This window comes from Lithobates pipiens, unplaced genomic scaffold, assembly GCF_037356315.1.
Source record: "Lithobates pipiens isolate NorthernLeopardFrog02 unplaced genomic scaffold, aLitPip1_a1.2 Scaffold_8, whole genome shotgun sequence".
Lineage (NCBI taxonomy): Eukaryota > Metazoa > Chordata > Amphibia > Anura > Ranidae > Lithobates > Lithobates pipiens.
This window is the reverse complement of record NW_027507903.1, coordinates 230,517,540-230,530,531: the sequence shown is the minus strand read 5'-3', so window position 1 is coordinate 230,530,531 and position 12,992 is coordinate 230,517,540. Positions and strand designations below refer to the sequence as shown.

Here is a 12,992-nt window from a genome sequence, read left to right as displayed (position 1 = left end):
GACAATCGAATGAGGGCCCAGGTAAGTATTAGGAGGGGAGGTAAAAAATGTTTAGGCTTTAGAACCACTGCTGTCAAGCAGATCAGCATTTCCAAATATTAATATTTCATGCCATAATTAAAAAATAAACTGTCACATATGGAAAACCTAGAATTTTTTTGTAAACTAGTGTAGGTTTATAAAAAGTATTATTCAATGTAAGCAGACAGTATATTTTTATCTCTAAGGAAGTTTGATAGCTTTTTAACATTGTAAATGCTTGGAAATAAATTCTGTAAAAATGTAATGCACAATTTATTTTTTTAATTACCGGTAAGATGTGAGATATTAATATTTGTATTTGCAGTTGTTGATCCACTTGTCAGCCCCTTAGTCTATTTTAGAGCTACACGATTAATCGTTAAAGAATCAGATCCCGATTCTTTCCCCCCTCACGATCTTAACAAATCATTTTCCCAATTGTATGCAGAGTTTTCGGCTCATAGCTGACAGCTGTGTAGAAAAAAAAAAAATAAAACCTGCCAAGTTTATGACAACATTGCTGTAGACAGAGATAAAGAGAGATACATTGTAACACTTTGTCCTTTTAGATCAAAGGATTGAACTTCGATCTGTAAATGAGATCAGTTTAACCACTTAAAGATTAAACTTTTTCTTTAGCAGAGACCCTAGAGAATAAAATGGCGGTTGTTACAATATTTTATTTTTTACGCCCCTGACGACGTCATTCTATGACGAAACGACATAGAGAGGAGTTGGCAAGGTGACGCTGGTGTATGCTGGGACGTAGCGGCCATCTCGCTGGTGGAGACTGCTAACTGTTTTGCAAAACAAAAGTGTTTTAATTTTGGAGTATGTGAGTTTATCTCCTTTTTACCTTCATTAAGCACTGCTTGATATACTGCACCATGAAGTTTGTTTCTCTATATTCACATGGGATGAAATAATTTGTGGTGTGACCGTTGCTGGAGCGTTTTGAAAAGGAGAGTTGAAAAATGGGGGTTGTTGCATCTATATTCCGACTTGCTGTCCCTGATTCCGATGTATGGAATTCAAAGGGTTTCCTATACTATTGAAATGCTTATGTGGCCTTTGTAATGAGGGTCCACTAAGGAGGCTAAGCGGCTGTGTGATTGGTGTGGCGGTAATGGTTTCTTCTTCTGTCCACCTTCTGCTAACCATCTAGTGTGTTGAACACTGTCTCTGGATTTGCTTCTTGTGGGCTTACCTTATAAGTGCTGCACCTCCCCTATACTACTTTTTATTGCCATTTTCTACAATATTGTGCTAGTTGTTGTTTATTTGATAATTTTGTTTCAAGTGTATAAGTGCAGCAGTCATTATTTATTAATATTTTATGTCACGCTGTATTTGTGCAGCGGTCTTTCAAAAGCATTCTTTTTTGGAAAAGACAGACTTTAACTACTTCAATACAGGGTACTTACCCCCTTCTTGCCCAGGCCATTTTTCAGCTTTCAGTGCTTTCACATTTTGAATGACAATTGCGTATTCATGCTACACTGTAATCATGTGAAAATAATATAATTTTCTTCACACAAATAGAGCTTTCTTTTGGTGCCATTTAATTACTCCTGGGTTTTCTATCTTCCTAAAAAAATGTATTAAAAAAAAGGGGGGGGGGGTTCTTAGTTTCTGTCAGTAGATTTTGTAAATAAGTAATTTTTCCCCTTCAATGACTAATGGGCACTGATGAGGTGGAATATGCCAGACCTATGGACAGTGATAGGTGGCACTAATATGTGGCACTGGTGGGCACTGATGGGTGGCACTGGTGGGCACAGATAGGAAGCACTGGTGGGCACAGACAGGTGGCACGGATAGGCAGCACTGATGGGCAGCAGTGATGGGTATTCACGTGACCAGCTGTGATTGATCACAGCCGATCACATGATTAAAGAGTCGCGGCTCTTCACAGAGATCGGGGTCGCGCGCTGTCCTAGCAACACGGTGCGGCCGCAATCGCCACGATACGTGCCCCCTCGGGAGAGCGCAAGAGCGGCCTTTCTGGGCTGCCTTCATGTGACATCCACCCAGAATGAGAGCCGCACCGCCATCATTTGACGGTGGGCGGACAGCAAGGGATTAATAAATTAATACAAAACGAAACAGTAAAGTTAGCCTGTTTTTTTTTTGTATAATGTAAAATTATGTTACCCCAGAGAGAATCGTGATCTTTATTCTAAGCAAAAAAATCATGATTCTCATTTTGGCCAGAATCGTGTAGCTCTAGTCTATTTTAGAGATTTTGTAATGTTGAGAACACAGTTATAAGGGTGATTGACACTGCAATGAGTCTATAGGATTATTTTTAAAATGTGATCTAAAGTGTAAATGTCTATCATGTTTTTACTGCAGTCTGCATATCTAGCCTCATTATCTTACCACGGTCAACAAAAAATAAAAAATGGTGCAGCATTTAATCATAAGTGCCTCTGCTCTTGGATTGATGTCTGGATTTTTACAATTTATACATATATTCATGACGGAATGTGTAGTTTTCACTATAATTCTGGTGCTTTGACCAAAGATTTTCGGATCTTCTATACCTAGCCCGCACTCTCTTCTCATCCATGTACTAAACGCCTGTGTTCTGTGAACCCATTTCCAGAATACAAAGCACTCTACAAGACATAGGAGAGAAGGGGCACACAGTGTGGCCTGTGTGTAAGAGGGTTGATGTGCAAGACTCAAATGACAGAGCAGGATTTGACTCAGCAGGTCAAGGACGTTTTTATGTACTTTACGAGGTTTGTGCATCACATAGTACTGGATTTGGAACCTGTTTAGACTCTCACACAGGAGTTCGCTTAAAGGCATAACTCACCTTTACCAAAAAACGGCCTATGCTGAGGTGTCTGTAGATGAAAACAAACTGTGCAGCTTTGACCAAAGTTGAATAATGCCCTTATTAAAGGTGTAGGCCATTTATGTATCTCCCAAAGCCTGATTGAAAAACTCCCAGAGAGATCATCATCCAGTCCTGCCTTGTTGCAAGGACATTGCTAAGAGACTCCCAGCTGTTACTATTCACCCCCACCATCAAAGGAGCAAGCTCTCAGAGATTCCGTGTCAGGGAAGAGAAAGCATGTGGTTTGAATCAGAGAAAGAGCTTGCCTTTGTAAGGTCAGATACAGGTGTTGGATGAGAAGACCTGGCTCACAAATTGAGTTTCAGCTTACCCCAAAAAGTGTTCAGTCAATTTGAGGTCAGGGCTGTGTGAAGGTCACTGGAGTTCCTCCACACCAAAGCTTTTCTTTATGGGAATTGTGCAAAGGGGCAGGAGCATAGGCACATTATACCAGGAAGTTTCACCAAACTATGCAAAATGCTGGAGGTGGGCAATTATCTAACGTTATAATTTTTTTTACCTCTTGCTTTAACATGTACAAAACACTTGAACCAGACAGACAGGCAATCTGGAGGAAATACTAGTGTGAAGGAAGATTTAACGTGTTACTAAACCCAGGACCCTGCATTCACTATACCTGGTCTCCCACAGTACACAGAACATGGAACTGCAATTCGTTTTAGTAAATATAAACTGCTAAATACCTTTTCTCATTAGCAGTTAGAGCAGTCTTGTGACCTCTATCAGTGTCTGGTTAAAGCTTGTAGGAGAAGCTTTCATGATCTTCTGACTGTCCTATGAGGCTGCATGACCCCTGACCCTCTGTCTGGACAGTTCCGATTGGCCCTGTGCCCATTAGATGCACTCTCTGAAAAAAAAAAAAAAACTCTCTAGCAACACACACCAAACTGAGCATGTGCAGCTTGTCCTCTAGCCTTTGTTGTTGAAATCATCCCACCATGAGCTGCAGTGTCTGGGAGGGGGGAGCATGTGAGACTCAAATGAAGGAGGATTTAGCTCAGGTAGAGAAAATAAAATCTTGATTTACTTTATAAGGGCTTGTGCAGGACATGGTAACTGAATTTGTTAGATGTTTAGACTTTCATCCAGAGGCATTCCGTTGTATGAAACTATTTATTCATAAAACACAGAATATAGCGATGTAAAATGTGTGTATTGTTTGTTAACTAAGACTATTGTTACTTCTTAATACAACTTATGAAGATCAGTTCACATTTTGGAGAGCCATTCATGCAGGAATCAGGACTTCTGTTTTTCCATTTAGTGTTTACACTTGTGAAAAAGGATGAAGTGTATTTTATTTTTTTTTTTAACTGTAATTATAATAGATTTTTGACAAAGCTACTCATAAATAATAAAAATTCTATTACATAATGACCTTGCTCTGTCCCAAAAGCCACCTGAGACACTTTGTCGGGTCTGATGTGTCAAAGAGATACAACCTTTGCTGCATATTTAATCAGGAGACCACTCTTGAATACAGTTTTTGACCAGATTTAGAAAAGACACAGATTTGATAGCTTACCCCCGCATATATAAAGTGACAGTAATGTTTTGATTCTAAAAATTTTCCACTAGGCTAAATTACATCAAGGTTCCAAGCTCTCTGATTGCACTACAGAGCCCAGGAACAGCGGTGTGCGGCACTGGGAAGGGGGATCCACTTCCACAACCTGGAAGCGATCAGGCAGCTGTAGAGCTGCTGGGATCACCTCTATGGGAAAGCCCATGTCCGAATGCAACCCATGATCCTGGAATCACTGCTCGTTCTTGGGGGTGTACGGGTTAGGGGTTAAGGATTGGAAGTGGAAGTTGCAAGAACGTATATAGCACCATCAATTTACACAGCATACATCATAAAAATTGCAACAAAGGCTCCTTTAGAAAGGTTTAATCTTTTTCACCACGGGCAGATAAAGCCATCTCCCTTTACTTCCTGGAACTCTACCTGAAACTCTTGGTCTACTTCCTGGAACATGTGACTGTGGACATCATTTGTAGCTATCCCAGGATTCAGCCTTGAGGCCCCGGTTACATCACCAGTGCCTTCCTGAATGAGGAAGAAGAAAAACAGAAATTGTAAGTTGACCACTTGCCGCCAGTACATTTACTGTGGGCGAGCGGCAGCTACAGGCTAGGCAACATATGTCGCCACCTGTCCCTTGCTTTTTGGGCATGCATGCACATGCCCCCTGCCATGGCCAATCACAGCACAGAGTTCTTTGTTTACAAACACACAGAACTCTTAAGTAGACAGCGATCTGGCTGTTTTTCTCCTTGAAGTTGTCTCTGAGTTCAGGGAGAAAAAGCAGCCAGATCCGCAAGTAAAAGCAGTACACATTACAGGAACACAGTTAACCCCTTCCCCATCAGTGTCATTAGTACAGTATTATCACCGATCACTGTATTTGTGTCACTAGCGACGTCAGTGTCACTCCCAGCCAGTGTCGGTTAGCACTAGATTATTCGCCACACTATAAAGGTGCTGATCACTGCCATTACTAGTATAGAGTATGGATCAGTATCTTGATCACAATTAGAACTATACTAGTATCCCCAATAGTATAGTGTCCTCAAAAATATAGTTTGGTTCTTACCAAAGACATGCAGAAGAATACATTTTGGCCCAAATGTATGTAGAAATTTAGTCTTCACTGGATATATTTTAACAGAAAATAGAAAATATATTTTTTTCCCCCAAAATTTTCGGGCTTTTTTCACTTATGTAATAAAAAAAAAAAACAGTGGTGATCAAATACCACCAAAAGAAAGATCTATTTGTGTGAAAAATATATATATAAAATTAATTTGTGTACAGTGTTAAAGTAGCACAATGCTGAATAGCAAAAAATGCTTTAGTCATGCCACACACAAGCACACCAAAGTCCGACGGATTTGAACGTGATGACATACAACCGAACTAGAATAAGGAAGTTCATAGCCAATAGCCAATAGCTGCCCTAGCGTCGGATTTCGTCCGTCGGACTAGCATACAGACAAACTGATTTTTCGTCAGACTCGAGTCCGTTGTAAAGATTTGAAACATGTTTTATTTCTAGGTGCGTCTGACTTTTGGACCTTAAAACTTTGGCTGGACAAACATTTTAAAGAAAATCTATGGTCACAGCATGCACTTTAATTTTATAACATCAGCATTGTAATACAATACAATCAATAGTTATTCTTGACAGTCCAATATAAGCTTACTTGAACAATCTCCTTTCATGTTGTTAGTGCTGCCAGTCTGCTGGCCATCTTTCTACAACTTCCTGGATTCTTTGCATGCTTTGCGGCTTCTCCTCTACAGTTTACTATCAATTTCTAAGGACTATATATCCCATGGTACCTTGCTGCCTGCAATCAGTGATTCCTGTACCGACTCTGCCTCCTGCAACTCCTCCCCTCGGCACCTCGGTAGTTCAGATGGCAGGAGCTATGAAATGTGTGACACAGCAATGTCTATTCAAAGGGCATAGTAACGTGTCACAGAATTCAAGAACGTAAATGTATGGGGACCTTCACAAAGAAATCATTCAGATTAATAGGAGTAGGCTAGAAATAATTGAAATACAATATGGGAATGATTTAAAATAGAACTATACCATTTCCATTTTGGATAGAGCATGGGAGGGTTAAAACACCTCTCAGATTTTTCGCCATCTGTGTCCCATTGTGGATATTACTTAATCATTATACTTTAATAGATTTAACATTTTGACCACAGATATGCTTTAAAGAGGAAGTAAAGGCTATTTAAAAAAAAAAAAAAAAATGCAACCTGCAAGGCAAAGGCATAATGAGCTAGTATGCATAGCATACTAGCTCATTATGAATAACTTACCCGAGAACGAAGCCCCCGAAGCGGTCCTCCGTCTTCATCTTCGCCACTGCCATGTATCCCGGAGTGACTTCCGGGTCTCGCTGCTCCGGCAAATCAGAGCCGCGATCACGTCACTCCTGTGCATGCGCACAGGAGCCGACACGAGTGGCATATCGCCATGATCTGCGGCCTGCCGAGTGCGCCAGCGGTGGCTGTCTTTTTGCAAATATCTCCTAAACCGTATAGGTTTAGGAGAGATTTCTTGGACCTACAGGTAAGGCCGCGTACACACTGGCGGACTATCCGTCCAACTAAGTCCGTCAGACAATCCGACAGACAGTCCGTCCTACTTTTGAATGAACGGACTTAACCACACACGACGAACAGACAGTCCGCTGAAAGCTTGCGCGATGACGTGTACAGCACGTACGACGGGACTAGAAATACGACGTCCAATACACTGCAATGCAACCTTCGGCCGTGTAAATCCTTTCTGAGCATGCGCCATACTTAGTCCGTCCAACTTGCCTACTCACGAGCGGACTGTCCGCTGAAACCAAGTTTGGACGGACAATATTACAGAAATTCCGAAAGACTTAGTCCGCCAGACTGTCCGTTGAAAAAGTCCGCTGAAGCCCACACACGAGCGGATTGTCCGCTGAAACACGTTTCAGCGGACCAAGTCCGTCAGACAGTCCGCCCGTGTGTACGCGGTCTAAGCCTTAATCTAAGCTTACCTGTAGGTCAAAGTGGTTTGTAAGGGTTTACAACCAATTTAAAGTGATTGTTAGGGTTCACTTTTTTTTAATAATTTAAAATAACCAACATATCATACTTTAAAAGAAAAACGAGGGGGTAAAGGTGCGCTATGGACCCTAGATATATTAGTAAAAATACACTTATAAGTGAACATCCAAAACACAGTGAAGTAAAGAATAATTAAAGTGAGATGAAATGAAATGAAAATGAAAATAAAATGAAAATAAAAAGTAAAAATGCAAAATACCAAACAGATACCCTAGTGGTGAAAAACAGGGGCTGCCACTACCTTTTTAAATTCACCCAAAAGGTGAATAGCGTGAATGTATGTCAAAGGTGGTAGTCACGGCGCACACCTGCTGCTAGTTGTACTAATTGCAAGTATTCGCTAATCAATATGTTATATATGTACCCAATTTTGTGTGAATGTGTGGGAGAATAAAAAAATGGTGACATAAAGATATATACGTGATAAAGTCTTACGTGAAAAATGTGAAAATATTCTAATAACCAATAAAGGCCCCTAAATATCACAAACAAATGATCTGCAAATATAAGTCACTAACAATATGCGCAAAGGTATTGAAATTATTATGTGCCTGGTGCACAATATTTTTAGTAAAGTGCACAATGCTCCTAAAAAATACTGATATAAAGAAGTGTTTAGTGCAAAACATTCATTATAAAGTGCTCATTATAAAGTGCGTAGTGCTCCTGAAAAAATATTCCTGAAAAAATGCTGGAAAGACAGAAGGTGCTACTTGCTATTTGTAATGTCAAAATATAATTACACTCTTTATGCGATTATAAAATCGCTAAGTGGAGGCATGCAGTAAAAGAGTTGAGAAAAAAGCTAAAAAATTTATATAAAAAGTCCAACGCCAGAAAACCATAAACAATAAAATTTCCGTAAAACTCCAATAAAAGTTCTTCTTAAACAAAAGTGACAGTGTGCTTCAGGATTCCTGGATAGCAACCGGTGCGATTGTGGTGTAAAAGACAATAATCCGCACTCACCAGCTCCCCATCCCCTTATGGGGTTAATGCTCCTTCACAGTGTGAGACCCTGTGTCGCTGTGCTTAGCTGGTCCGGTTAGGTATCCAGGGATTTCCTCATAGAAAGTAAGATGAGGCAAACATAGTGTGATCCAGTATATAAATTTTATTTATTTAATTGTTAAAAAGCTACTCACACAATGTAGGATAAAACCGGCATATCAAATAATCCAATATGAATCTCGATCTGTTTGAATTCACCGCCGCCGCCGCTATGCACGAGTGGATACACCTTAGGCCACGCCTAAGGTGTATCCACGGCGGCGGTGAATTCAAACAGATCGAGATTCATATTGGATTATTTGATATGCCGGTTTTATCCTACATTGTGTGAGTAGCTTTTTAACAATTAAATAAATAAAATTTATATACTGGATCACACTATGTTTGCTTCATCTTACTTTCTATGAGGAAATCCCTGGATACCTAACCGGACCAGCTAAGCACAGCGACACAGGGGCTCACACTGTGAAGGAGCATTAACCCCATAAGGGGATGGGGAGCTGGTGAGTGTGGATTATTGTCTTTTACACCACAATCGCACCGGTTGCTATCCAGGAATCCTGAAGCACACTGTCACTTTTGTTTAAGAAGAACTTTTGTTTAAGAAGAACTTTTATTGGAGTTTTACGGAAATTTTATTGTTTATGGTTTTCTGGCGTTGGACTTTTTATATTAATTTTTTAGCTTTTTTCTCAACTCTTTTACTGCATGCCTCCACTTAGCGATTTTATAATCGCATAAAGAGTGCAATTATATTTTGACATTACAAATAGCAAGTAGCACCTTCTGTCTTTCCAGCATTTTTTCAGGAATATTTTTTCAGGAGCACTACGCACTTTATAATGAGCACTTTATAATGAATGTTTTGCACTAAACACTTCTTTATATCAGTATTTTTTAGGAGCATTGTGCACTTTACTAAAAATATTGTGCACCAGGCACATAATAATTTCAATACTTTTGCGCATATTGTTAGTGACTTATATTTGCAGATCATTTGTTTGTGATATTTAGGGGCCTTTATTGGTTATTAGAATATTTTCAAATTTTTCACGTAAGACTTTATCACGTATATATCTTTATGTCACATTTTTTTATTCTCCCACACATTCACACAAAATTGGGTACATATATAACATATTGATTAGCGAATACTTGCAATTAGTACAACTAGCAGCAGGTGTGCGCTGTGACTACCACCTTTGACATACATTCACAACATATCATACTCACCTCCACTGTGCAGCTCGTTTTGCACAGAGTGGCCCCGAACCTGCTCTTCTGGGGTCCCCTGGCAGCTCTTGCGGCTCCTCCCCGCATCAGATGACCCCCCTCGGGGACGTGCTTCCCGAGGAGGTTACCTTGTGGGTGCACTGATGAGCCCAGCATTCGGCGTCCATAGCCGCCGAATGTATGACTCACCCCTGCCGCCCCCCACCCCCGGCGCCCACGTCATTGGATATGATTGACAGCAACGGGAGCTAATGGCTGCGCTGCTATCAATCTAGCCAATCAGGGCACAAGTCAGCGGGTAGAGTTGGTATGCTCATCCCCGGCGCAAGAAAAAGAGGGTTCAAGTGAGTAAAACGGGGACACTGGGGGGGCTGCTGCACTGCAAGAGGTTTTTCACCTCAATGTATAGGATGCATCGAGGTGAAAAACCACAAAAATTAACCTTTAAATAAATAAAATGATTTTCATCATTTCAAAAGCATAAACTATGTTTTAAACTGAGAAACTTCAAATTTTTAATACATTCTGCATCCCATCCAAGCCTATAAAGCTGAAGGGACTTTGAAAATAATATTCACTTCACGTAAGTCTCTCACAAGAGCAAGAATGATAAAAAGGCCAAGTGTCTAATTAATCTTTAAGTGGTCCAACTGAGAAATGTCACTGGGTCATTAACATGCTTTTTACTGGAAAGAGACAAATGTGTACAGACCTGCAGCCTCTTTTCTTTTGCTGAAAGTGAACAGAAACTAGTCACACGGACTTTAATGTAAAATGCATGCATGCTACACGTCTACTATATTTTATGTTTAACACAGAGCAGGTATCAAGTAAAAATGGAGCCTGACCTTCAATCTGTTTACTTTTTTACTTCCTCGGGTAGGGATTATGGTGGGGAGGAGGTGAGCAGGGCTCTATATAATCCATCAGAAATTAAGTAGGCGGAGCTGACAACATGTACTTAAGAAAGTCACAGCCAGAAATATGGTGTTGTCAAGTCAATAAGGAAGACATAGTCATTTTACAGTATAAAAACGTATTTTCCTGTTCTGCAGCATGTTTAAAAAGGTCAAAACACAGAGAAATGTTCATGTATTGCAGACATGTATGAAATATGTGGGGTTTTTTTTGCCTTGGCCTAGGCTTTCATTTATCATGACCTCTATGAATCCGCAATAAATTGCATACAGTGTGTGCAAGAAATGTCAGTAGCATGGGAAGAATAGGGTGCAGGTTTATAATTCATGAGCAGAACAATCTGCTCATGAATTATTCAGGTTACAGACAGTAGACTGTGCATTGCAGTGAAAGCATTTATCTATGTTACACCTTCTCACAGCTGGAAAAACATCACTTGATCGGCCAAAAATGCTATGGAATCCTAACGGCACATACCCAAGTGAAGGCTGCCATCTCAAATGATAGTGTGCGTCGGTTTAAAAATGGACAGCACAACCTAAAGCTGCACTTTACACAGTTTCCCAACCTCTGAATATTCAAAAGAAGCAACAAATAAATATGTCATCCTTTCAATAAATTGGAGGCCGAAAACCTTTTATGAACCAACACTTTAGGCACTCAGTCACATCTATGAAGCTTAATGTGGTTCTAAAGGCTGAAGGTTTTTTTTTACCTTCATGCATTCTATGCATGAAGGTAGGGTTGCACCGATACCGATACAAGTACTTGTACTCGTGCAAATGCTCCAAAGCCTAATCCGATACCTGGGCAGTCAGGGATGATTGTTGCGGCGCTGGGGCCTGTTACAAGCACCGATCTCCCTGTATAGATTTCAATAAAGCAACTGTCAGCCGCCTTATTGAAATCTATACAGGGAGATTGATGCTTGTAACGGCCCCCACCGCCACACTGATCATCCCTGATCATCCCGCCACACTGATCATCATTATGTTTACAATGCTTCGGTTTATGAATGAACAGAAGCCTCTGTTTCCTGTCCATTCATCTTAATTGCAGATGAGGCTGCAGAGAAAGGGACTGGGGAATCTGTGTCCTTGGTTCCTTTCTCTGACTCAAAGGGGAGAGGTCAGGGGCCTATTTAGACCACTGATAGTCCACCAAAGCCCAACAGGGTTGGTAAAAAAAACAATAAAGAGAAAAATACTGGCACTGTCTCTCTGCTCCCCCCCCCCCCAATTTTTTTTTTAAAATTATAATATATATATATATATATATATATATATATATATATATATATATATATATATATATATATATATATATAAAGAAGCCAAATTGTAATAAAAATATAAATAAATTACTGCCTAATAAGTAAAAAAATAACATGCCTCATCAGTGGCACCTATGGGTAATCGGTATTGGCAAGTAGAAAAAAAAAAAGTATCGGTACTTGTACTCGTTCTTAAAAACGTGGTATCGATGTAACCCTACATGAAGGTAACAAAGCTTCTGTGTGCAGCTCCCCCCTTATACTTACCTGAGCCCCATCTCCATCCAGCGATGTGAACTAGCCAACTTACTTTCTTTAGATGATCCATTATGGACCCTCCAGCATGAAAAAAAAAAAAAGTAGTTCTTTGGTGTTGGGCAGCTATGTTTGCCATAATTAACCCTGTCTTTAGTGTGTAGACAGATCTTATCGATTATAACAAGATTTGAACAATGTCTGCCCTAACAAAAGGTTTAAAGGAGCTGGGCTATTTGCATTACATCTTAATGAAGACAGATTTGTAACCAGGCTCATTCTAAAAATCTGGTCATACCTGACTCAAATTCAGCAGATTCAGCAGGGACCGGACACATTTCCATCCATGTATGGGCAGGCTGGTTGTACACAAGTGGATCGATCAACTTGGGTACAACCAGCCAGTTGAGTTTCTCCCAATCAGTGCCACCGGCTATAGCTAGCAACAATGATCATTGTATTCTGACTGTGGTGAAGGCTCCATACAGTCAAAATACAATAACACAGCGAGAAGGATTCCCCCATCCACATCAAATGTGTGGATGTGGGAACCAAGGCACTTTCTTTCGTTCAACCCGCTGGTTAAACCAGAAAAAAAAAAAAAAGAAAAAAGAACAAAGAACAATCTATGGGTTGCTTAACACTGTTCAAAAAACTCTGCAGTCAGCCATGACACCCCCCCCCCCCCCCGGAAAAACATCCAAAAGGTAAGAAATTAAGGAATGCTGTATCAATGGGAACACATAAAACATATAATGAAGTTTCTCAAGTTTGACTGCAAAAGT

At 40.2% G+C, this 12,992-nt stretch overlaps 1 protein-coding gene across 3 annotated transcripts in view; it reads right to left on the bottom strand.

The window, feature by feature from the left end:
• The window catches only part of PAWR (pro-apoptotic WT1 regulator), a 169,758-nt gene that overhangs the window by 104,678 nt on the left and 52,088 nt on the right, over positions 1-12,992 (bottom strand). For 2 of the 3 annotated variants that reach the window (XM_077473709.1, XM_077473708.1), the window contains exon 3: positions 4,839-4,940. The exons of the other annotated variant lie outside the window; for it this stretch is intronic. In XM_077473709.1, the coding sequence (XP_077329835.1) occupies positions 4,839-4,940 (102 nt within the window). The remainder of the gene's footprint in view (positions 1-4,838; positions 4,941-12,992) is intronic. 3 annotated transcript variants of the gene reach the window in all.